The 27686-nt window shown below is 39.6% G+C and overlaps 1 protein-coding gene across 2 annotated transcripts; it reads right to left on the minus strand.

Annotated features, from left to right (window-relative positions):
- Positions 1-26117, minus strand: LOC125241323 (protein Jumonji). Of its 2 annotated transcripts, XM_048149737.1 has the most exons (14): positions 25669-26117; positions 24022-24123; positions 20535-20973; positions 15347-15583; positions 14878-15073; positions 12913-13142; positions 12379-12490; positions 10589-10683; positions 9859-10025; positions 9146-9437; positions 6678-6839; positions 4945-5058; positions 3764-3968; positions 1-1777 (listed from the first exon to the last, which is right to left on the minus strand). In XM_048149737.1, the coding sequence occupies exons 1-13, from the start codon at positions 26010-26012 to the stop codon at positions 3789-3791; spliced, it is 2670 nt and encodes an 889-aa protein (XP_048005694.1). In that variant the 5' UTR covers positions 26013-26117; the 3' UTR covers positions 1-1777; positions 3764-3788. The 2 variants fall into 2 exon arrangements, with proteins under 2 accessions (XP_048005694.1, XP_048005695.1); XM_048149738.1 differs by lacking the exon at positions 6678-6839.
- Positions 26118-27686: the final 1569 nt, after the last annotated feature.

Here is a 27686-nt window from a genome sequence, read left to right on the forward strand (position 1 = left end):
TTCAACTTACAAAAACCTGCGATTAAAGACGGACAACTCAGTGGATTTTACTGAGTTCATTTGACACGCTAAGTAGATACGTTTGCTTGATCTATGGTATATATGACATCTGTGGAGTAAAGGTATAAGATATTCCGTTAGTTTTCGGTTTACCGTTTGAGCTACTGCTGCGTCTAATGGCAGACCATCGCATCACTCCCTATTCCTATTAAAGCTTTAGGTATACGTATTAGTTAAAGCTTATCTGTATCAAGTCTTTGACTCGTTTCCATAATTGGCCATGGTAAGTTTAGATAGGTCATCCAATAATATAGAAGTTTAAAGATAATCTCACAAAGTGTTTTGTAACACTTTAAAATGATTTAAAAGTATTTTAAGCGGGTTACTCACATGTTAAGTCGATATAGCGCCCGACATGTTTCGCTCCATTTCCAATCCAATCTGAATCGTTGCGTAGTATGCGCCGCGCTCTCAACGTGTAGAGGCGGGGTCGTTACTCTTGAAAAAGCTCCTCGGAAATGGAGCGAAACATGTCGAGCATTATATCGACTTAATATGTGATTAACCGGCTTAAAATACTTTAAAATTGTCAAAGAAATGGCTCTGACTATAAGTCATTGGCACGCTGTACGACCTGACCGGCCATTTTATTATTAATTATGTTAAAATGTACACCTACCCGCACTCTAGATGGCGCTTAACACCGGCTCGCAATTGTGGCCGCGTTCAGATGTTTTAGAAGGGCAGGTCGTTCAGCTGCGTTCGTGGCCCACTAACATGGTCTCGCCGGAAGATCAGCGCTGACCCCCGGGTCAGCATTTATGCTGAGACGGGACCATTTCGTGGTAAACAAGAGTTACATTTTTTTCTCATCACTTATTAGAATTTTATATAATACTTACTTATGTATATTAACTGTGTTTACCATTGAATAAATTATTGAATCTGAATCTGACTGTACTTCTCTTTTCATATCCAACTACTCATAGAAATAATTAACTACATGAATGATTTTTTAAAAGATCTAATTGATCTACTTCTTAAGAAAATACATTTTCATATCATGCGTCACTTTCGCACTTACATACTCATTAGAACGAGACAGAGATGGTGACAAATGATAAACAGCCGTATGTATGTATGTTATCAATTGTCACTGTTGTGCCTAGGACACTATGGCGGTCAGCAGAATATTATCAGCGCGTGTCGATAGTTAAACACTCGTCACCTCACGCGCTGATTTTATGCAGACAATGTGTGTATAGTTCGATAATCAATTCTGTATACACACAGTTCGTAATAATAAATCAGTCTAATTTAAAATCAGTATAATCAGTTTAATTTAATAAAATCAGTCTAAGTTAGCCCGACAAAGGTGACTTTTACTCGCCCAATCTCGTTCCTTTAAACCCTATAATGAGGAGACACTGACATTTTATCCCGCCAGGCGGCGCCTGTGCAAGTGCCTAGCCATGTCACTGTCATTCATATGTGAGAGAGAAAAAACATATCATCTTCTCGCTTTCGCGTATGAAATTTTTTATCTGTGCAATGGACAAATGAGGTGGCGATCATGTGTGCCTCCTCATTGTCACTGTTGTGCCTAGGCCACTGCAATGCCCTATAAAGAGTTACAATCAAATGCGAGCTCGAATGCCCTCTAATTGTGCCTTATTCGAAGTTGGACGACCGAATCAACAATAGGTATAAGACGCCGTGCTTTACCGGACACTGGCCTGGACCCGCCGAGCCGTCCGATTTGAGGCACTGCTCTCATCTGTAACAAAATATTGCAGTAGTTTAAAACCCGTATCTTTAGGTTTAAATGTAAGTAGTAAAAGTATGTATTATTCGCAAAAACATTAATAGTACATTGTGCAACAAGGGAGGTAAGGCGGTCATTAAATACGAGTGTCCTGAATATTCACGACAGCCGCAGGCACGAGTATTTAATATCCTTACCTCCTGAGTTACACACAATGTTTTTCATCACATTTGAGAGAAAAATCCAAAAAAAGTCATAAGGCAAAACCTTCAAAGCAACGACGGCACAAAGACCAGTAGCGTATCTTCATCTATATCAGATTATTCATATTAAATTCCATTATTGTTGATAACAAACACTTTTCGAACGAAAACAAACTCAAAAATCCTGCATATTAATTTAGATGCAATGTTCAAAAAAGCATATAAATCATATAATTGAACTCTAAGAACAAATTAAATTATTTTCATAGAAAATATTTTAACTTGTATTTTTTAAGTAGTAACACTACTATTATGTTATAAACATTAAATAAATGTCATATACAAAGAAAAAGTGACCAAGGCCTCCAGTGTTCCTAGCTGGAATCGAACCAGCGTACTCCGCTTACCGGGCGAATGCCTGAACCACTCGGCCATCGGTGCACGAAGACAAGGGTCGAAATTAAATTATTTAATGTTTATAACATAATAGTAGTGTTACTACTTAAAAAATACAAGTTAAAATATTTTCTATGAAAATAATTTAATTTGTTCTTAGAGTATGAATGGCAGCGCCATCTCTCTTCGCTAGCTTGTAATCACCTGAGTTGATTCAGCTAGGAGGTCGAACCACACTGTTCTACCTCAGGGATGGCAGAGGGCGCCACGAGCCTTCGGGAATGTCATATACTTGAAAATTTCAACCCTTGCCTTCGTGTACCGATGGCCGAGTGGTTCAGGCATTCGCCCGGCAAGCGGAGTACGCTGGTTCGATTCCAGCTCGGAACACTGGAGGCCTTGGTCACTTTTGCTTTGTATATGACATTTATTTAATGTTCATATAATTGAACTAAATTTTCTCTTATTTATCATTCATTCATTAATTTTGATATGTTGTACTCTTCGTTGCTAGGCAACGGTGGGCGCCTCGCGCTGGCACACGGTCAAGCGCGAGTCGAGAACATATTGTCAGATTGTAAATCATAACGATTTATCTGAGTTAAATTTAGGAAATAAATGCAAAACACGCTGAAATAATTCTAAAACATAAACAAAATGCATTTTTCATACCGTATAATGTCTTTTATAGCTTAATAGTTACATTTTGGTTGTGCAACAAAAATCCTTGGCTGATTAAAACATTCTTTGCCTGAAGTATTGTACGCATTGTATTAATGTTTAAAACTAAATCCATTATTCCCTTGGGAATAAAATAGTACATTATGCTTCAGTACACGTAGACGCAATGATACCTATAAACAGCAAATGTGATGAAAATTATATTTCTCTGGTGAAATTTTTTTTTTCTTATATTATCTTATTATTTCTACATCATTTTGTTCCAACGTTGCATTTACTCCCCAAACTACCCTTTTGTGACGTCAATGCCACAAGAATCCGGGGTCTAGTAATAAAAGAACCACAAAATAAAATTTGGAAAAACCTCCGACACATCATCATCATCCTCCTTGCGTTATCCCGGCATTTGCCACGGCTCATGTGAGCCTGGGGTCCGCTTTGACAACTAATCAAAACCTCCGACACAATGGACCCATTTTCATGAAACATGGCTAAGAACACTCCCAACTGATTCAGCTTTCAAACAAAAAAAAAACTAATCTTAATCGGTTCATCCGTATGGGAGCTACAATGCCACAGATAGATAGACAGACACGTCAAACTTATAAACCAACTTAATAACCAAATTTGAAGGCGAGACACACTTCCCCTTATGACACATTTATCCGTATTGACCTTACTATAATTTTTATGTAAATGTCGTGTACAGTCAGCTCACCTCTACTGGAGGCAGTACAGTCAGCTCACTGCTGCGGGCCGGGGCGGCTGTCGAGCCGCTCCAGCATCTCCTCCAGGGTGTGTGTGGTGAAGGATGAGAGCAGCTCCAGCGTGTGGAGATCCACGTTCCTGTGCTTCTTGGTCTCGAGGAGGCGGAGAGCGTGCTCGGGGCACACGGCCGACTTGCGCCCCGTCAGCCCGGTCACCTGCGGTAATTCATTACTATAGCTATATCACAACTCGGACACTGGCGATTAAATATATGAAAGAGGCGCGTTTCTAGCACACAGTCTAAGCTCGTGTAGGTGAACGCGTACTATGCTTGTATGAGTTAAATATGACAGGTCGACTGTTCGCGTTTTCGACAGGCGGTAACTGTAACCGAGAGGGGCTGGGCGGCACTTTCAGCGGGGAGCGAGAGTGGTCATACTGTACGATAGTACTCTTTATTATACTGTGGCTATATCTTGATTGGTGGCTTGCATCGTACAAACGAGATCTCGGCCTTTTTAGCACGATTTATCTGGGACATTTTTTTTTTCAAAGTTGTCCACCCCACTTTTTTTGTAACATTGGTATTTTTTAAGTCATTCATACTTAGAATCGAGAGGCCTTTCGATCCTGTTAGGAGAAAAAAAAATATACCTAGATTTCCATACATTCATCAGACCTTCCATTCCGTTACCGCCACACAAAATGTATGTAAAAATGGTAACAGCATGGGAAAAAAACCTGTGGGACACTTTTCTTCTCCTATTAAGATAGAAAGAGCTCGCGATCCTGAGTGGAAACCACATAAAAAATGCCAAATAAAAAAAAAACTTTGAAAAAAAAATGGTCCAGCTAGCCAAATGTAAAAGGAGGCGTAGATGAGTTTTAAGACATTTTATACTTCCTAAGGAGCTACTTTCAAAATGATTCAAAATGCATGTGATGTGACCAGATTTAGCCTTTTATTTGAATCAATTTATCAGATCAGCTAGCGACCCCAAAACGTTATAGAAACTATATTACAGAAATAGTGTTATAGAAACAGCGCTAAATTGTTGGGTGACTGCGGACAAGAAGAGCGAATTTAGGGGCATTATTTATCATCAGGAATAAATCAGGTAGGGACTCCAAAAACATCAGTGTCAGAAGGATGTTCTAGTTATAGATAAAGCGCTAATATCGGCGGCTGACCTTGGACAGGAAGAGCGTGGAGCGACAGTACTCGCACTCGTCCTGGTCGCGCGTGTTCCAGGCGCGGAAGTAGGACGTGTTGAGCGGCGCCGACGACAGAGGCCGCTCTTGCACCTGCAACAAACACATTTTTTTTATTACAAAAAAAGTGGAAGAATGTACACTTGTACACCTCCAGGTAGCCTTAAATCTGTAACTTTTTACAACACCAGGTCCAATCGCTCTGAGCAACTATGCCGCAGAATATTTTATTCTTCTATAAAAAAATAGTATAGCTTGCAGACGTTTACGATAATAACTCGACACACCACCCAGTGCGTGTCGTAGAAAGGGATATCAATTAATAGGCTAGTTTCCTACTAGTCAAATCAGCTTCTTTTTATGAACTGTCAAAACGATTTGCTAATATGGAATTACTATGACATACTGAGGAGTGACGTCACGGTCAATTCATTTACTTTATATCTTTCTCGTTGACTTATTAAATAGAAATTATGTTTAAACACAACTACTGTTCATATTTTTCTTCTAATTAGGTGGAGCTTTATTTCGTGCACTGCACAAAATATTTTATTTTAAGTATAGGAAACTAGCCTATTGACAACATTTCATATTTTCGACTACTACTTTTTATTGTTTGGTTCGAAAGAACTGAATATTTAAAGATACACGTATTATTTTATTTTTCCCAAAAACTGCTATTTTAATGCGAAATTCCCTTTTTATTACTACTACGAACAGAAAGAGCGTAAGTTACAAACGTCAAGACACAGCTTCGTGACGTCACATGTGTTGTTTCATACACCTAAGAAAACGACAAAATCATTCTTAAAAAAAAGTTTTAACAATCAGCTTAAACAGTCCGAGATGTTAGACTGTCAAGTGTCACTGTCAACAAATATTGAACAACTAGGAGCTATGGAATGTAGAAGTATAAGGAGTGTCAAAGTAGAACAGTCGAAAATGGCGTGCAATACCTGCAATTGCACCACCACCTGGTTTTATATCTGCACTTTTGAAACTTAAAGCTTCCGCTCCTTACCTCTAATCTCCATACTACGAGCGCCGATAAGTGTCACAGTCAAACTCAAGTGACATCCCAGACGGAAGATTTTTTTGGTTATAGTGGCAGCTCCATCGATCTAAACTACTAGTTTAAATCCATGGGCAGCTCTGAATAGTCTGAATTGACTATGTGACGTCACTTCCCCTTTCAACTATTTTTAAGAATTTTTTACTAAAAATAAGAAAAAAAAAATTATATCTCGAAATGGTTTTCGATTTAAGGACATTGAAAATTTTGAAACGTTATCAATTCCGTGTCCCTTCAACGTCTTAATTTTTAAGTGGTACCATAGATTTTTTTTTCATACCCAATAAAAGAATACCATAGATTAAATATAACAAGATCATACCATCCCATACATTAAAATGACCGCCTAAGAACGCGCTTACACTACACCACACATAGATGGCGCCACAAAAAAAATGTCTTGTAGCTTTCGATTATACTTTTAGATGGCGTTAAGTGTCACTTTTGACATAGATTTACGACTCGGAATTGAAACTTAATGCCAATCTACAAATAATCGATGGCAATAAGGCATTTTTTTGTGGCGCCATCTATGTGTGATGTTGTTATATTTAATCTATGGTGGTACTGTAATTTCAGAGGTTTTATATGCTCTGCCTACCCTTTATGGTTATACAGGTATGAGTATATAGACGTGTACCTTGAGCCCCTTCTGCTCGAGCGCGCGCCGGTGCTCAAGCTCGGCGCTGAGCAGCGTGGCCAGTACGGAGCACACCTCGACCGGCGCCGCGGGGTCGTTGCTGCCGTTCAGGAGCAGCTGCTCCAGCGAGAACATCGTCGGCTCGCAGCTGTTACGCAGCTCCTGATCACAAATAGTTATTTAAATTTGTTTTTTATCATGCAGAAACGTCTGCCAGCGATATTACATATTTTTAAATTAAAGGAAAAATGGAAACATTCACACCTCCGGCAGGACTCGAACCTGCGACCTTTGGCCTTGCCGGGGCCATCTCGCTCCCAACTGCGCCACGGAGGCCTGCTGGATGTGTGCGAATTTATCCATGCCTTCCATCAATTCTCAACCGCCTTAGGGTGGCGTTATAGCAAACATCTACCCGTAAGAATAGATCTTAACAGGCTTAGTTATAATCTGTCTGTCAAATAGTTATTTATTTTACAAGGGGGCAAAGTTGTTGTTTAACCGCACGTGTCAATATTAATGCCCGAGCAATCTTATTGGAATCTTAAGCGTTGCGAGGGTTTCAAGCCACGAAGGTTAAACAAACTTTACCCCCGAGTAAAACACAAAATTTTTCACCACACCAACACGAACAAAATACTGACCATAAAACGTCAAACTAAACCAAATCCATCAATTTATCCAATATTTAGGATTCAAAATCATCATTTATAAGTAAATTCTACCAGCCAGCCTAACATCAAGTAAAAATTTGTATGAAATTACTTTGCACTCTAGTGGATAATGCAATGCTATCCGTTTTCGAATAGCAAAGAGAGCCTTTACCAGTTGGTGTGGTGAAAACATTACTAAAGTTGTACCGTTGTTGACATGTAGCCTAGCGGTAAGTTACGTGCGACTTTCTTTCCGGAGGTCGCGGGTTCGAACCCCGGCTCGCACCAATGAGTTTTTCGGAATTTATGTGCGAAATGTCATTTGATATTTGCACAGATGTTATATATACCATAGATCAAGCAAACGTATCTACTTAGCGTGTCAAATGAACTCAGTGAAATCCACTGAGTTGTCCGTCTTTACTCGCAGCTTGCAGCTTTCGGGCGTCAATTTTTGTAAGTTGAAGTCAACCAAAACATAAAAAATGCCTCGTTACATGATATTCAATTGCAACAACACAAAAATTATGAACAATCAAGAGCCTGAGACATATTTAATATTACAGGCAAGAATCAACTTCAGTACAAAATTTGACACGCTCGGCCCCTATACAAATATATGAATTTGTTTCTTCTAAATTTTTGCCAGTCGCTTTTCGGTGAAGGAAAACATCGTGTCGTGAGGAAACCGGACTAATTCCAATAAGGTCTAGTTTACCCTTTGGGTTGAAAGGTCAGATGGCAGTCGCTTTCGTGAAAACTAGTGGCTACGCTAAACAAATCTTGGGGTTAGTTGTCAAACCGGACCCCAGGCTCCCATGAGGCGTGGCGAATGCCGGGATAACGCAAGGAGGATGATGTACCGTTGTTGACAGGGATTCTTATAATATACGCCCTCCTGGCACTGTAAAGCCTGACCTGAAATATATGACTACGCGCCATGTTCTTAAACAAAGGATACTATAGACTAGACAGCTAAATAATAATACCACTACCGAACGAGATGGTCACATACAAATTATAATAAGAGTGACAGAGAGCAAAATGTTATTTTTTGTCTTTGTCATGTGGCTTGTCAAGCTTATTATCCGCCCAAATTACGTAGGTTGTTTATGGTAAACTGTCAGCCATTTTTAAAGTGATTCTTAAATTCGCTCCATTATTCTATATCTGTCCCTTACGGGTGTACGCTTGCGTCAAGTCTATAGTATCCTTCGTCTGAGGCCATGTTGCTGAATTTCATTACAACTATTTTCTTCATACTATACTGAACTGTTACCGCATAAATCAGAATAAGTAGAAGAATAAGAAGAATGGCGCCCTCTAAACAATAGTCACAGAATTATATGTCCACCTAACACTGTAAAAGGAGAAATATATTGAACGAGTGTTTTCCTGTGTCAGACTTGACAGTACCCTGAAGTTGGAATCATGGTGATAACCTGAACATTATGGGGAAAGACTAACCTAACATAGTTTATACATATCTGTTAAGATAAGTATTCTAAGTGCACACTCTCACTCCTAATTCCAGAAGTAACATATTCCCCGGGTCTCTGCAGCAGTCTTGAGAGCTTCACTCTGTGCTCACTGAAGATATTGACTGGAACCATAGTGATAAATAGAAACGGGTAAAGAACTAACCTGACGTCTGTTAACCATGAGTTTGAAGCTAAGTAAGCAAGAATAAGCCTCCGGGAAGACCATGACAGATTCCCCAGGTCTCTGCAGTAGTCTTGACAGCTTCACTTTGTGCTAGATAAAAATATAGGATAGATCCATGTTGATGAGAAAAGAAACAAGTAAAGGACTAACCTGGAAGAGTTTGTAGACATCGGTCAACCATGAATTCGAAGCAAAGTAGACACTTTCTGATATCCCAAACCCGGTAGTGATCGAGCAAGAATGAGCCTCTGGGAACACCATAACATATTCCCCGGGTCTCTGCAGCAGTCTTGACAGCTTCACTCCATGCTCGCTGAGAATGTTGGGAGGGACCATGGTGATCTCAGAAGCGAGCCAGATTGACTTGTTCTGGCAGTAGGCGGGACACAGGGTCTCGACCGCTCGCCGGAAGTTTGCGCTCTCGTCGCGTGGGATGCCGTACCTGGATCATAAATATTAAATAAGTATATTTACCCATATGCATTTGGATTAGTCTTAACGTCAATATCCTTTTCATTGTTTTTCTTTTTGTGTACATAATCCATATTTTTTATACAATATCCAAATGTGATTGACTTGATTGTTTCCTAAAGTTTGCATTAAGCTGACAGCCCAGCGCTGCGCCCAGGTAGTGCAGTATACCCCTTATTTCACTAAGTTACTGGGTAAGTAGACCATTCCTGTAGCCCATTGTCACAAGGAGTGTACTGACCAAGTAGACCGTTCCTATGCCTCGTTGGCTCATGCAGTGTATTAACAATGTAGACCATTCCTACACCCCGTTGTCACAAGGAGTGCATAAACCAAGTAGATTGTTTCTACACCCCGTTGTCACAAGCAGTGTACTGAACAAGACTACTGACCATATCTTCTCGGCTCCACTGTGCATGTACTCGGTCCAGGGCAGGCCGTGAGGGTCGCGGTGCCAGCACGAGGTGCTGAACAGCATGCCCAGGTGGAGTGTGGGCACCGTCACGCCCAGCACTGGGCCTAGGTAGCGGAGCACGTTGTTCGAGTTGCGAGCTAGCACCTGGACAATAAGGATGACGACTACATTAAAAAAATGGCATTCTATTTAGTCCGTCAGTTAGATCGTCCGAAAATACTGAACATATATTTTTCGCTTTTTCTAATAAATGAAAAAATACAAAGATATAGGGCATCAAAGTTCCGGAGTGGGGGCTTGTGAGGTCACTTCAAAGTCGTCATTTTTCGTTACGAGAAAAAAAGAAAAAATACGTGTCTAAAATTCTTTGATAATCTAACTGACTGACTAATTCATTTTTTTTAGTCGTCTAGCCTATACTAGCGGATTAACTAAACGGCAAATCTAACAAAGTTAACTTTGCAACGATTTTGTTAACAAAAAGCTGTGCGATGGAAGTCAAAAAGTGGAAAAATAGTGACATAGTGTCACTTTAATTCTTCCTAGCTGGAAGGAAAGTGCTACATTGCATCCTCCTAGCTGAGAAAATAGCCCCTACCAGGGAAGAAAAGTACACTTTCCAAATGCGTAACGTTTTTCCCATAAATGTTTATTGAAACATTTTTTTTCATGAAGTGACTAGGAATTTGAGGTTTACAGTAACCAACCTTGAGGTTCCAGGGATGCTCGCCGTACTCGGCCTGCGGGTCCTTGGGGAACCCGTAGCCCTCCTCGCCCGTGTCTATGGACGCTGTGTTGGCCACTGGACAAACATATATAAAGTTTACATATATTTACTCATAGATTAATGAACTACTCGAGGTAAGCTTAAGAAGACGGCTAGAATTAAGAAAATGACGTGTAAAATATCTTTTTATTAATAAATGATCGTATCGTATAGACGTGTTGTTACACAACGAACGATACATAGAAAACAACCATGACCGAGGAAAGTCAGGAATCTGTGCCCATCACATGACAAACTAACCTAACCCCCCACCGCGACATAGTAGACCGATTTTCATAAAACATGGCTAAGAACACTCCCCCTGACTTACTCAGCTTTCAGACAAAAAACAAAAAAATGTATTTTAGAACTAAAAATCCAAATCGGTTCATCCGTTCGGGAGCTACGATGCCACAGACAGACACACAGATATTTTTTTTTTACAGACAGACAGACAGACCGACAGACACGTCAAACTTATAACACCCCGTCGTTTTTCCAAATCGCGTCGGGGCTACGTTAAAAGACACACACACACACACACAGACAGACAGACAGACCGACAGACACGTTACCTTACCGGGAATCGAACCGTTGCTCGGTTTCGTCCCTGGCTGATTCTGATAACAGCAAAGCGGGCTAGCATCATAAGCGGAACCACCAATAATTTGTAAAGTTCGAAGATTGAGATTATTTACGAAACGAAAGAATGTTGGTTTCAGTTACGGCATTCAATCTGCGTTTTAATCTGTCGATTGCTGCTCCGCTTGGATCGCATTATCAAAAAGCACTTACTTTAGTTAGTAGGCACTTAGCAGGTTTTTACAACTCAACGGCCCTTTGCGTGATACCACAGATGAGATCTGATTTTTTACAACCCTAAAAAGTTGAAAGAGATACTCCCATGTATTAGAAGACAACACAATTCGACCACGGTTTTGTAGGAAGTGTCCTTTTGTGCGCGTTAGCATACCTCGGACACTGGCGATCAAATATATGAAAGAGGCGCGTTCCTAGCACACAGTCTTCGTGTAGGTCTGTACTATGCTTGTATGAGTGAGATATGATTGGCTCAAAGGACTTGGATCCAGGCCATAATTATAAAAAAAAAGTGAGATATGACAGGTCGACTGTTCGTGTTTTTGACAGGCGGTAACTGTGAGGTAAACGACAGCACAGTATAATAAAGAGTACTATCGTACAGTATGGCCATTTCCGCTCCCCGCTGAAAGCGCCGCCCACCCCTCTCGGTTACCTCACAGTTACCGCCTGTCAAAAACGCGAACAGTCAACCTGTCATATCTCACTCATACAAGCATGGTACGCGTTCACCTACACGAACTTAGAATGTGTGTCAAAAACGCGCCTCTTTCATATATTTGATCGCCAGTGTCCCGAGATGTGACGACAGGGAGCGGGCGGCGCTTTCAGCGGGGAGCGGGAGTGGCCATACTGTACGATAGTACTCTTTGTTATACTGTGCTGTCGTTTACCTCACAGTTACCGCCTGTCAAAAACACGAACAGTCGACCTGTCATATCTCACTTTTTTTTTATAATTATGTCTTGGATCCAAGTCCTTTGAGCCAATCATATCTCACTCATACAAGCATAGTACAGACCTACACGAAGACTGTGTGCTAGGAACGCGCCTCTTTCATATATTTGATTATTATACTGTGGCGTTAGTATCTTCTATTTATTATTTATTCCGTGCCAGCACGCCACTTACCGATGTGTTCGGTGCCGAGTAGCACGGCGCGCCAGTACGCCTTCTCCACGTCGAGGGCGCTCGGCGGCTGCTTCGCCGGGTCGAAGTGCGCGTCCATCAGCGAAGTCGCAATCTGAATTACAAGAGACATTGTCAGTGTAAAAGTTTTAATGGTAGGAGTGCTTGAGAAAGAAATATCTATAAATATGCTAACGATAATAAAATAACCATGGTCTATGGGTCGGTTTTACGCAGCAGGTGTACAGTGCACTTAGTGCAGTATAATAATGCATTCAGGGCATTGTTGAGGCTCCCTCGCCATTGTAGCGCGTCGGGCATATTTGCGGACGCCGCTGTCGATGATTTTTATGCGACAATGCGCAAAAAGTCGGCGTCCGTAATAAGACGTGTGCGAGAGAGCGGCAACAGCATCCTGCGGATGATAGCAGACAGGTCGGACTCGCTCGTCCTTGACCGGTTCGTGGATCTGCACGTGAGGGATCTAAACTTCTTTACTCCTCATGTGAGGCATCAGCTGTTCCACCTACATCTTACCTTCTTGAAGGTGGCGAGGTTCATCGTCCTCCCCTGCACTATACAATCTTCGGCTTCATGAAGCGCCCCCGCGGTGTTGCCGTCCTCGCTCTCGTCATCAGACTCTGACTCGCACTCGGTGCCGAGCATTCTGTTCTGCCGCTGGAACGGGTTGCGGGCCCGCTCGAGCATTTTCTGGTACTTGGTGGTCCAGCATTTTTCGACCTCGGCCATTATGCTTTGGCGCTCCTCTGGAAATAATAGTGTGTTGAGTATTCAGTTGAAAAAAAAAATAATTCTGGTTCAGAGTTTTGGCGCTCCTCTGGAAATAATAGTGTGTTGAGTATTCAGTTGAAAAAAAAAAATCTGGTTCAGAGTTTAAGTTAAGCTCCGAGATTTTGGACTGATTTGGAACAAGGTCAAAGCGATGACTCAAGATAGTATGGCATTGAAGGATCTTTTCCCCGGCTGGTTAGCAGAACCATTTCATACTGGACTGACAAAGCCCACACAAAAAAGCGTACCCCTGAAATGTATGGGCCTTTTAGGCTTAAAACTAGTTGGCGTTGTTTCCAGCCTGGAAGTGGCCAAAATCATATTTTCCCCAAAATGTTTTGCGTGTTTTTATGTTTTAAAAGAACAAAATTAAATGACATATTTCTTTATTTTAAAATCATGACATCACGTCAATACACATTTTGAAAAATAAATAAATTTGTAGACATCATCAGTGTTAGTATGATAGTATTAAATAGGTGGCGCTAAAAAATCGAGGTACGATTCTTAGTATGAAGTATGTAAATCCATACTTCCATACTAATATATACCGTGTGCCCGGTAATTAATGGACAACCTTTAACCACCAAGAGGGCACCTTACACTGGTCCAGAAAATCGACTTTAAGGTTTAGTAAAAGTCGCCTGGTTTTCGAGATTTTCACACTTTTTAAAATTTTAGGTAGTATTGAAATTTAAAAAATTGTGAAAATCTCGAAAACCAGGCGACTTTTACTAAACCTTAATGTCAATTTTCTGGACCAGTATAAGGTGCCCTCTTGGTGGTTAAAAGGCCTGTCGCCTGGTTTTCGAGATTTTCACACTTTTTAAAATTTTCATACTACCTAAAATTTTAAAAAGTGTGAATATCTCGAAAACCAGGCGACTTTTACTAAACCTTAATGTCGATTTTCTGGACCAGTATAAGGTGCCCTCTTGGTGGATAAAAGGTTGTCCATTAATTACCGGGCACCCTGTATATAATATTATAAATGGGAAAGTGTGTGTGTCTGTTTGTTTGTCCGTCTTTTACGGCAAAACGGAGCGACGAATTGACGTGATTTTTTAAGTGGAGATAGTTGAGTTACATAGCCTGGAGCATCGTCGGAAGGTTGCCAGTTTATCGGTATTTTTACAGGATACATTTCGGAGAGTGCGCTGAGGAACTGTACAACCTTGTTCCTCCGTCCCCATTTCACCATAGGACGTTTCGCTTCAACATTTCTTTTGCGAACCGCCAAGGAGTGGAATGCCCTGCCTGAGTCTGTGTTTCCGCACGAGTACAATCCAGGTCTCTTTAAAGCAAGAGTAAATAGGTATCTCATAGGTAAGCGTGCTCCACCGTAGACCGCATCATCACTTACCATCAGGTGTGATCGTGGTCAAACGTCTACCTATCCATACTAAAAAAAAAAAAAAAAAAAGTTGAAGGGATGGAGAGTGGCATAGGCTACTTTTTGTCTCTTTCTAACGCGAGCGAAGCCGCGGGCAAGAGCTAGTCCTATATAAATAATCCTTCCTGGTTAGTAAGAAAATTCGTACGCATTCGTTCAGCGACGACGACGTTTCCGGGTCGATAGGTTTGGGGTAACCTAGTACAACCAACAACATAATTTAAAATAGCTAGGAAATCTCACGTGGAGAGAAATATAAAAAACAATTGGGGTCTTCGTTAAATACGGGCTTGGCTGAGTGCGCAGGCAGTACTCACGGTCAGACAGCGTGGCGTAGGGCAGCAGGTACCGCATGTAGATGGGATCTAGCTTGCGCTCGGGGTGCTGCAGCTTGGTAAGCTTCATTTCGTCGGCGACTCGCCCCCAGCGCTTGCGTTGGATCACGTTGCTTAGGCCGCCGTTGCGCTCCACCGCGTGGTACAGCTTGGGGAGATTCACTTCGCTGCCATCCAACTGTAATGAAAGAGAATTTCATGCAGATTTTAGTATTTTGGGCGTTTTAAAATTAAATATTGAAAACTGATAGTAACAAAATTTTGGGTCCAAACAAAGATTACAATTTCTATAGTTTTCTGTATTATTTTAAAGAGCGGGGGTGTCGCGGACGGGGGTTTTTTCAAAATTTTAATTTAGTGGTTGAGTTATTATGTTATGGGTGGTGAATTGGTGATTATGTGGTGCGGTGGCGGTACCGCGTACTCATGACAGAGTGGAGGGTATACTCACGAGCGGGGACCTCGCGAACACGACGCTCTGCGTCCGCAAGTGCGCTTTAATGGCGGCCAGCTCTCGCGACACCGGACCCCACCGGCTGTACATCTTGGAAATATACTGGTAGATGACGGCGAAACGGATGGTGTCGCTCATAGTGCAGGTCGGTTTGAACCCGTCAGGGGGCACGATCTTGCAGAGACCGTATTTGGAGGCCTCGGGGGCGATCTTGTCGTAATATTTTATTGGGTCCTGGAAATGGGAAAGAGATTAGTAAACACAATCGATTTTCGGTGTCACTATTGACAATTTTATTAAGAGGCTTTTACTTTTTTATTTCCTTTACTTAAATAAATAGATAAATAAATAAATATAAATAAATAATAATAATAAATAAATATTAAAGGACATTCTTACACAGATTGAATGAGACCCACGGTAAGCTCAAGAAGGCTTGTGTTGTGGGTACTCAGACAACGATATATATAATATGTAAATACTTATATACATAGAAAACATCCATGACTCAGGAACAAATATCTGTGCTTATCACACAAATAAATGCCCTTACCGGGATTCGAACCCGGGACCGCGGCGCAGCAGGCAGGGTTACTACCGACTGCGCCAGACCGGTCGTCAATATTATAGGACATTCTTACACAGATTGACTGAGGCCCACGGTAAGCTCAAGAAAGCTTGTGTTGTGGGTACTCAGACAACGATATATATAATATATAAATACTTATATACATAGAAAACATCCATGACTCAGGAACAAATATCTGTGCTCATCACACAAATAAATGCCCTTACCGGGATTCGAACCCGGGACCGCGGCGTAGCAGGCAGGGTATACTTAAGTAGCAGCAAAGAGGATAGTAACATAGAGAGTAGGGATGTTACGAATATTTGCATTCGCATTCGCATTCGCATATGCGAAAGATTCGTATTCTTTTTTAAACATTTGCATTGACATTCGCATTCGCTTCAAACGATGCGAATGTTTTGCGAATGCGAATATGTGCAAGTCGCAGCTTGTTCCTCGCCCGCGCCGGCCGCTCCAATTGCTACTTGTCGACTGTCGACTCGCGCATGCGCAGATAGCTCAAAGGGCCTGGCCGGACTGCCATGGTAAAATCGCCCCTGGCTAAATATGAAATATTGATATGCAAGATTATTCGTATTGTTACTACATGTACTACTACTGGATATTATGCCTCAAACTGTTTCCGTTTACGAAAAAAATTAAAAAAAAGAAATTTTGTTTTTTATTTTTTTCTTTAAAACCGCGTATCCGATTGAGTTGTTCTTTGGATATTTTATAGATATATTAAGGATACATCAATAAAAAAAAATTACTTCCTGACTTTTTGTTAAGTACATTTTTTTTTAAATTTATGTTTTAAATATTTTTTTTTACCACATACGAGTTAGCGACACCTACTATATTTTTATATAATAATCGCCTTTTTATATTCTATTACATATATTTTTATCAAAAATATTAGTTTGGATCAACAATGTCAAAATAAGTTATTTATATATTACTAGTATTACCCTTTAGTACGTTGCTCCTGGAAAGTGATGTATGAAAATTTTGGCATAATTAATGGAAGATTTTTTTAAATTGGGATATGTAGATTATAGGCCGAAGTTATTTTTCATCAACCCTCCCCACCCCTCTGCGTCACCCCTCTACCCCCCCCCCCTTAAAGAGCCGAAAATGCGATTTTTCTCGATTTCTGACAAAACCGATGAAGATACAGAAAAAAACGTGTAGGAACGAAGTAATCCTTAATAAATTTACTACAAATCTCTCATAAACATTTTAGTGCTAGCACTTATAGTTTTCGCGCAATCCGTCACGAAAGTTGCTCCTTTCTGCAATTTTCTTTAAAGAATATTAAGTGTTGTCCCAAAATGCTTACGAAATTTGTTTGAGAGATTTGTAGTAAATTTATTAAGGATTACTTCGTTCCTACACACTTTTTCTGTATCTTCATCGGTTTTGTCAGAAATCGAGAAAAATCGCATTTTCGGCTCTTTAAGGGGGGGTAGAGGGGTGACGCAGAGGGGGAGGGGTGGGGAGGGTTGATGAAAAATAACTTCGGCCTATAATCTACATATCCCAATAAAAAAAAAATCTTCCATTAATTATGCCAAAATTTTCATACATCACTTTCCAGGAGCAACGTACTAAAGGGTAATACTAGTAATATATAAATAACTTATTTTGAACATGTTGATCCAAACTAATATTTTTGATAAAAATATATGTAATAGAATATAAAAAGGCGATTATTATATAAAAATATAGTAGGTGTCGCTAACTCGTATGTGGTAAAAAAAAATATTTAAAACATAAATTTAAAAAAAAATGTACTTAACAAAAAGTCAGGAAGTTAATTTTTTTTTATTGATGTATCCTTAATATATCTATAAAATATCCAAAGAACAACTCAATCGGATACGCGGTTTTAAAGAAAAAAATAAAAAACAAAATTTTTTTATTTTTATTTTTTTCGTAAACGGAAACAGTTTGAGGCATAATATCCAGTAGTAGTACATGTAGTAACAATACGAATAATCCTGCATATCAATATTTCATATTTAGCCAGGGGCGATTTTACCATGGCAGTCCGGCCAGGCCCTTTGTACGGCGTGAAGTGCGTACTCGGCATTTTGACCAATAGTAACCATTTTTACCTAGCGGGTTGTTGGTGATTGCTTGGTTTTAACCTTTCGTATGCTTAGTAGCAGATCTGCTCCATGAACGCTAACTGCTATAGAGCAGATCTGCACCAATGGGACTTGTTCGAGAATTATCGGAATTTAGAACTACATACACGGTAACAGAGTCTAAAGTTGTTTTATTTGTACACCTAATGAATGAATGAACCATAGAGAATCGAACATCCAATCACTCTTATGAAAAAAAAAAGAATATTTGCTTTCAAAACCCAACGTTTCGTCGCGCAGGACATCGCCAGTGTGTGTCTCGCGAAAAGTGTGTGAAAAGTGTGTGTTCAATGGTTTTACGAGGGAAATCTTTACGGAAAAGGTAAGTTATTGTTTTATACTGAATTACTAATACTTACTTACAAAAGAAAGAAACAGAATTCTTTTTTTTTGTGCATAAATGTCTTGACTGTGAGAAGTAACTGTAAGTGAGGTAAAGTTTTTCAAGTATTTGAGACCATTGCAGAATATTTGCAATTGGTGCGAAATAGTAATCCTATGGGAAATTTTATGAAGATTTGAATATTAAAGTTCGTTTTGTAAAATATGTTATAGATATTTTGCAAATTCTTTCGTTTTGAAAACCTATCCAAAATACACTCACACTAGCGTAAAAACAAAATGGCGACACGTTGTGTACGTACACAAAGTCGCCGGTGCACTGCGCCGTCTGTAAACTGCTAAGGAGCAGATCTGCTCCCATATACAAACCCGCTGTATATGCGAGCAGATCTGCTCCCCAACAAAGTATACAGTTTGAAATATTTGACCTTGGAGCAAATCTGCTCTCTAGCAAGCTATACCATTTCAACTTTGAGCAGATCTGCTCTCTAGCAAACTATACCATTTAGCTTCGGTGCAGACCTGCTCCTACGCAGCTTACGCACAACTCAATACACGCACACATATAAACAATACTGTGACGCTTCATTTTCGAATTGACCGATTTCTAAATGGATTTTTACAAATATTATCTATGGAGAGTGAAGTAATCATTTATCCAATCAGAAAGCTAGTTTACTCATGTGAGTAAGTCAAGTCATTTTATACTCTATGGACCATTGCATGTTGCTAGAATCGACGTATCAAAATGGGTAGTCAAATCACCTATTCCTCGAGTTTTTCTTCAAAAATCTGAGTTTTTTCATCGTTTCTGTATTTTTTATGGTTTTTACGTGAAAAGGAGTATTCACTTATATAAAAAAAGTACATTTTGGTCTCTGATATCAAGTAATTTCGTGAAAACTCGACTTGAAAACCTGCGCGACCCGAGAGTAAAGTTGTCGTTTTCAGTATCTCGATTTCAATTTTCAAAATGCTATTATTATGTAAAACAGCATAATATCCAAGCTGTTTTAGTATTTTCCGTTAGCTGTATCCTTTATCTGTTTAGGAAATATAAAAATGAAACAAAAATATTTTCAAAACTTTATAAAAAATGGTCGAATAAGATAATATGTCCGAAATTTCATCAACCTGATTTTGAAGTACCTGTAAATAATTAGTAAAACGTTTATTATCAAAAAAATATAATGATTGTTATTCACTGGTTATCTGACTATAAGAAACTATCAAGACTTTTATGTGCTTCTTTCAATTATGTGCTAATAATTGAGAAAATCTGACTCGCGACGAGCGCGCTCGCCGCGCTTAATATTTCCCGCACGTAGGCGTTCGAAGCGGGGGCACGCTACCGCATACGAAAGGTTAATTTTGGTTTTTTATGAAATTCAGCGATATTCGCATTCGCATTCGCGCATTCGCATTCTGAATATTCGCATTCGCATTCGCGAATGTGACACATGCAACATTCGTGACATCCCTAATAGAGAGTTACTGTCGAAGTAAAATGTGTAATCAATCACAGTGGATAGACTGCTATCTCTTGACACAGGCTTAAAACTTTTGAACCTCAGTTTTGACAATTTGGCCCATATTCTTCGCTTGATATGTGTTAAAATGTCAAATATTAATATTACCGCCATCTAGCTGAGCGTACCCCAAAGGTGTAATGCCATCTAGGCCACCATATCTTTTTCTGTATGGTACTGAGGTACGTTTTTATCTTAGACTTTATCTGTCTATACGGAGTTATACGGGTAGCAGTGACAAGTATAGAACTACAGATGTCATGAATACCATAGATCAAGCAAACGTATCTACATAGCGCGTCAAATGAACTCAGTAAAATCTACTGAGTTGTCCGTCTTTATTCGCAGCTTGCAGCTTTCGGGCGTCAATTTTTGTAAGTTGATGTCAAGAAAAACATAAAAAATGCCTTGTTACGTGATATTTAATTGCAACAAAAAAATTATGAACACTCAAGGGCCTGAGACCTGTGAGGTAATAAGTAGGCGCCTTACCTCTAAGTCTCTTCCAAAAACCCCTTATTTCGTAGCAAACTCCCAAGTTCATAACAAACTTCAAGAAGTTAGAAATGAATGAAGAATAACATAATAGTTACCTCAAATTCCTCCGCTGTAGGATAGTAAGTAGGCGCCTCCAACACATTCCCGGTCTTCTCATCCAAGTAAGTCTCCTCTCGATCGCTTCCCGCCAAATTCCCCAGCTCATCCTGCAGCTCAGTCGGCAAACAGGTAAAGAACTTATGTAACAGAGCCGGACTATTAGTCAAATTGTCTATCAAGTTCTTCTGTTTTTTATATATCTCTTCTTTATCGACGAGTCTGGCAGTAAGCTGGACGGGGTCTTCTTTCGTGGTGTTGATCTTGACGAGTCGTGAGGAGTTGGGGTCTACGTCCATGTACTCGCTGCCGCCGGGGCTGTGCGCGGGGTCGGGAGTGGGCGCGCGGGCGGGGGTGCGCCGCCGGAGCCCGGAGGGAGGCCGCGTGCCCTCGTGCTCGTCGAACTCGTATACGTCCGTGGCTGGAGGCTCGCGGGAGCTGGGGACACTTTGCTTTTACATTTCTGAACACTAGTACTAATATACAATGAAACCTGGATAAGTGAGACTTCAAGGGGCAACAGAATTTGTGTCACTTAAGGAGGTATTCCACTTATAAAGGGTCTCAGTTAGACAGGTATAATAAAATGTCTGTCTCATTTACAGTAGGTATCACTAACAGAGGTTAGAATAGAGGTTGTGTCAGTTATAGAGGTAACATAATATTGTTATTATTATGTACCTAGTTGATCTCTCTAAAAAGGTATAAAATAAACCTTGTCTAAAAAAATATTGAAAGCTCGGACGTCATTGCGTGTTCGACTTTTAATATTATGATAATGATTTTTTTTTGTATTTTTTTCTACTCCCGAACTGTTATTCGTCATTTACAGGGTCGTGCACAGATCTTTAAAACCCTACATAAAGGTCTATTCCCCAAAGCCAGCGTCCGCCGGCTTTCCGCGCATGCGCGCAGTATCGAAAAAACTGAAAACGCATTGTTTGGCTCTGTAACCATGGCAACGCCTTATAACGACACTGCGGGCGTGCGCGGAAAGGCTTTGCGCAGCCGAGCTGACAGTACAAACCTTTGAGTCAAAATACAGGAAACAGTGTGAATTTCACGAAATTTATTCAAGAAAACTATTAAAAACTAAGTGCATGGTCGTAGAAAAAGTATTGTATGCAACGGTGTTTAACTGAGTCAAAAAATACTCGTGGCGTCTCAATAACAATTTTCGGCTTCGCCTCAAATTGTTACTCACGCCACTCGTCTTTTTTGACCTCCTTTAAACGCCTGTTGCATAAAATACTATTATGTGATTTTTATCGAGATTTCAGTTTTATAACTTCGATAGTTTTAGGTACATACTTAAAATAAAATATGAGTAAACCCTTCAACTCGCCTAAACACAAATAACCGACATGGATGGATGAAGAATTACTTATTAAAAACATGGAAATTGATTTTCAATAAAGTCCAAGTTACAGAGGTCATAGATGGACTGTATCTCAAATACAGGTAAACTCCTATAAAATTCTAAAGAAACAATTTTAAGTGAATGTAATTTTTAAATATAGTCTCAATAACAGAGGTAAAATGGACTCTGTCTCACTAATAGAGGTCAATGTGACTATGCAGTCGAAAAAGCTTATCTCAGTTATAGAGGTCTGTTTTGTCTCACTAATAGAGGTAAAGCAGGGCAAAAGTGTCGGGACCGCACCTTTTGTCCCTACTAAAGAGGTTTCTCACTTATCCAGTGCCCTGTTTATCAAAACTTACAAGTCTACAAGTTCACAAGTTACACATTACAAGCAAATTTTCACAAGTACGTGTAAATTGCGTTTATCAAAAAAAATTACAAGATTTGTAAAATTACACACTTGTAAATTTTTAATTGTAAATTCTAAAATCAAATTCATGTACTCGTACCGCTACCATATTCTTTCCCCGTCATGTCACTTTTTTTTGTTTTTAAGTGGTTGTAGTCTAGTTAAATACATGGCTGAATAGTATATATAACGTCTGTGCCTGACATATCAAAAAAAATACGAATTCCCTTGTGTGAAGAGAACGAAACAAAACGAAAGAACGTGTATCGTACGAAATTTTCCTGCACATGGCCATTTACATTTTTGACATAGTCACGTATGAGCTTAATTGATATAATTCGACAAATTCTATTCGTTACAAGCGGATTTTTTTAATGAGGTTTTCACATCACTCTAGGGAAAGTTGAACTTTTCCTTCAAGGACTTCATGTTGTCAGTATAAAATATTAACAAAACGAAAAAAGTTTGTACATAATATAAAGTATAAAAAAGTGTCGGTTAGGTGCGTATTTATTACATTTATTATACATTTATTTATTTATTTAAACTTTCTTGCACAAACAAAACAAAAATGTACAAATGGCGGACTTAATGCCTAACGGCTCTACCAGTCAACCATCACTCATAAGTGATGTGGAAATCTGCACATGGTAGCAAAATTATTTCCACCTTGTGTTAACTCTTGAATCCCTCGCTATGCTCAGGATTCAATTTACGCTCTCGCTGTGAATATGTAATTTTGCTCCCTTCTAACATTATCCACTATATTTATTAGTATGAACATGACTCTTATAAATCTAAGTTCCGTGGCCACTCGAATGATTTAGCCACAATTTGAAAGAAAATCTAATTAAAAACACCAACCAACCGACACTTGTGAACTTGTAATACAGAATAGAGAGTCTCCGGACACTCTAAGGTTTTTGAGTCATTTTTTACAAGTTGTAACTTACAAGTAATATTTTGATAAACAAAATCACGAATACACGTGTAAAAATATACTTGTAAAATTAAAAACGTCACTTGTAACTTGTAGTCTACAAGTGAAGTTTTGATAAACACATTCTTGTAATAATGAATATTTTTACAGGCAAAATGCTTGTAATACAAGGCTTGTAAGTTTTGATAAACAGGGCACAGTCCCACTTAACCAGGTTTCACTATATTTTTAAATTAAAGGAAAAATGGATAAATTCACTCTCTGACTCGAACCTGCGACCTTTGGCATCCTCGGCAAGGGAATAGACATGAACGGAACATTATAAGGGCCGCCATCAAACCGTCTGTCACCGTTAGTCCGTTTTCACATTATCCGATCCGATATCGAAAAAATCCATGATGGCGCCTGTAATGTATGGGATATCGGTCCGACATCCGATATCGGATCGGATAATGTGAAAACGCACTTAGGCACTGGTCCCTCAGCGAGCTAGTAAGCTATAAGCTGTCGGCTATAAAAACGAACAAAAGATAAGCACTCCCGTGCAAATAAGAGACACGGCGATATTGGTAGCTCACCGCTGGGCGAGTAACTTTAAACATCGCCGTGTCGCTTTTATTTACACGGTAGTGATTATTTTTTGTTTGTTTTTATAACTGATAGCTCATAGTTTACTAGCTCGCGGTGGGACCAGTGCCTAAAAGTGTTCGTTAAATTTTATTGTAGTAGAAATGTCTGTCAAATGTGGTTGATATAACTGGCCCTAAGACTTACTTCCTTAGGAGCCTTGTGTTGGGCTCTTCCTGAGCAGGGGCCGCCTTAGCCGCCCGCTTCGGCATAGTTTTCCTTTCTTTCACCGGAGTAGTTTTTGGTTTCCTGTATAATAGTTATTTGATTTACTAGAGAATAGTTGTTTAATTGCTGCAATATTGATACCGAAGCCAGAGAGATTGCAAAAGTAACCTGAGAGCAACAGGGAACTTGACTATAGTCAAAATAATTTTTTTTTCAGTACAGATGGTGTTTTTTTACGCACTACTGCGAGAAGTGGTTCATAAAGTCCTAGAAACTTTGTATGAAACAAACTGAAACTTTGGAGAAATCAGATGACGGTCCGAAGTAAGAACTCGCTAAATAATTTAAAAATATACACATAATATCTCACACCTATTTCCCGGAGGGGTAGACAGAGACCATTGACTTTCTCTAACTTCAATCCTTAATATCATACCTCTATTGATACTTTTCATTTCAATAATCGTTAATAAAATCATTGTAACCGGTAAAAAGACTAACCCCAGCATTCAAAACTTATACTAAAGTTATCAAGCCAATAAAGTTCGTTTGTCTCTTTTTAACACACCAATATGTCGGAAAGGGACAAACGAACTTTATTGGCTTGATAAATTTAGTGTACGTTTATGAATAGGGGGGTAAAACGTATAACAGCTACGATCCTCGACCAACGGAGCGGCAGCCGACACACTCGAGGCTTTATGATATCTAACTCTACTACAAAAAAGTGTACAAATGGTACTATTTTTTTTTATCAAAGCAACACTTAAGGCACTGGTCATATCGCGAGCTAGTAAGCTATGAGCTATCGGCTATAAAAACGAACATAAGATAATCACTCCCGTGTAAATAAAATAGACACGGCGATATTGATAGCTCACCGCTGGGCGAGTAACTATAAACATCGCCGCGTCTCATTTATTTACACGGGAGTGATTATCTTTTGTTCATTTTTATAGCCGATAGCTCATAGCTTACTAGCTCGCGATATGACCAGTGCCTTAAGTGTTGCTTTGATAAAAAAAATAGTACCATTTCTACACTTTTTTGTAGTAGAGTTAGATATCATAAAGCCTCGAGTGTGTCGGCTGCCGCTCCGTTGGTCGAGGATCGTTCGATCGGTGGGACCAGTGAATAACTGTTGTCATACAGAAGGGTCACGATAGTTACCACTTGCAAAACGGTATATTATTTTGTAGGCAGGCTGTAATCGGCAAACTAACATCATAGAGGAATAAGTAAGGGAAGAGTTGTAACTCTATACATCAGTAAATGCGGGTTATTTGTATAGGCATAGTTAAGTGACATCTAGCGACAATCACGCGTCAATCACGTGTCAACTAACGTGAATTATCAGTACCACTACTCGATACTAGGTGGCAACAGTGTCTCTTCTGCCAAAATTTTAATATTAGAACAGTTTACAACTTATGTTACAAGCAGAAGCTGTTGAAAACAGAATACTGATTAATATTAGCTAAAAATTGGTGAGCATTAGACTCTTCGTTCGTAGCGACATCTGTTGACAAGTAGCAGTACTGATAATTTACGCCAGTTGACGCGTGATTGTCGCTAGATGTCACTTAACTATGCCTGATTATGATATTCCTCTATGCCAATACGTACCTTCCCTCTTTCAGCACAGTCTTTTTGCCGATCCCCTTCCCCTTCACTCTCTTCGTTTTATTTTCTTGTTTATCTTTAATCTTCTCGCTTTCCTCCATTTTCTTGACTTCCTTTTGATCATTTTCAATGACAGTTTCAATGTCTTTTTCATCTTTTTGATCTTTTAATAATACTGTCTCGATCTGATCGCTATTTAATCCTGGAAGACCGTCCGAGTCTTTGTCAAGTTTTACTTTTTGATTATTCTTGGTTGGAACATCAACGCCCGTTTCCTTATCGGAATTGAGTTCTTCGGATATCTTGTCTCTTATTTCCTGAAGTTCCTTGTCGACTTTTTGTTCCATTATGGTTTTGTCGAGGTGTTCTTCTATGTTTAGGAGGGCAGGTATGTGTGCGAGGTCAGGCGGGTCACCGATTTGAATTATATCGGTGGAGAAATCCACAGATTCTGCCTTCACGGGCTCAGGGGCTTTAGGAATGCACCAATCTTCGACACTGTTCAACAAAAAGGGATTTTAAGAACGAAACTAAAGACTGACCAGAAATACACCTTGTTTTTAACCCCTGACGCAAAAACGACGGGGTGTCATAAGTTAGACGTGTCTGTCTGTCTGTGGCATCGTAGCTTCCGAACGGGTGAACCGATTTCGATTCAGTTTTTTTGTTTGAAAGCTGTTTTAGTCGGGAATGTCCTCAGCCATGTTTCATGAAAATCGGTCTACCATGTCGCGGTCGTGGCTTTTTTTAAATTTTAATTTTGTGGTTAGGTTATATTTTGTATCGTGGTTATGTTTTTAGTAATTGAATGGTTATAACATACCCGCTAGCCACACTGGGGATCGGCGATGGAATGAATATGTAGGGCGGATCCGCCTCAACCAAATCGCTGGGTCGGCTCCCGTTCGAATCATCTGTGGAGTGCAATATACTTATTATAATTATTTTAATAATATAATATAAATCGGGTCTCGTCTTCTCCGAGACCACGGGGACAACGCCGTCCCTGAAACGTTGGAAGTCAGTTTAATATCATCAGTCAGTAAAAATAATTAAGATTTATGATTTATGATCTATTTAAGTATGTATATCGTCGCTTAGCACCCATAGTACAAGCTTTGCTTAGTTTGGGGCTAAGTTCATCTGTGTAAGGTGCCCCCAATATTTATTTATGTATTTATATAACAGTTAGTGATGCAACGAATAGTTGTTTGACCGGATACCGGATACCGAATATTCGGTCTAACCATCGGACTAATATTCGCTATCCGGCCGCCGAATATTCGGACAGCAGAATTTTACCTACAATACCTACAATTTAAGCAGGGAGCGGGCGCGTCGTGCAGGTTTTGACTTGTTTCGTAGTGAACTTCGCGCGGAGTCCGTTTTTGTTTTATTTTTTTAATAATAAAGGGCTATGATTGTAAGTATTATAACCGTGACTGTTTTTTTTACATTTAATTTGTTTACTCCAAAATCATTCAATCAAAAATAGCACATCCGGTATCCGGCCGAATATTAAAAGAAGGGCCGAATAGGCCGGATACCGAATAGTAACCGAATATTCGGTGCATCTCTAAACAGTACCTTTAGTGGCGAGGAACCGTGCGATGGACTCCAGTGATGCCCGGCGCGAATCTGGACGCTCTGCGACTGAAACTAAATGCACAATGCACATACAAATGCACCCTGCTTTTATTGAACTCCATCAACTTTAAGGGAAGGATTAGATCAAATACAATTAATTTCTCTAAGAAACTAGCGTCTTAACTCTTACGGTTATCGAGTTATTAAAAATATAATGCCTAAAACTGACCACTAGTAAAGTACCTAATGTTAAGGTAGTTTTCTTTTTACTCAGTGTTGCCTAGCAGAAATTTTCACCAGCCGCCACTGCAACCTTTACCAATTCTTAATGTTATTTGTTTTGACATGTGCCGTCAATCACTTGACACTAACTTGAATGTTATTCTTAATTCTTGATAATAATTACTGAAATAAATTACACATATGTATGAAAG

The sequence above is a fragment of the Leguminivora glycinivorella genome, chromosome Z (assembly GCF_023078275.1).
Source record: "Leguminivora glycinivorella isolate SPB_JAAS2020 chromosome Z, LegGlyc_1.1, whole genome shotgun sequence".
NCBI classification, from domain to species: domain Eukaryota; kingdom Metazoa; phylum Arthropoda; class Insecta; order Lepidoptera; family Tortricidae; genus Leguminivora; species Leguminivora glycinivorella.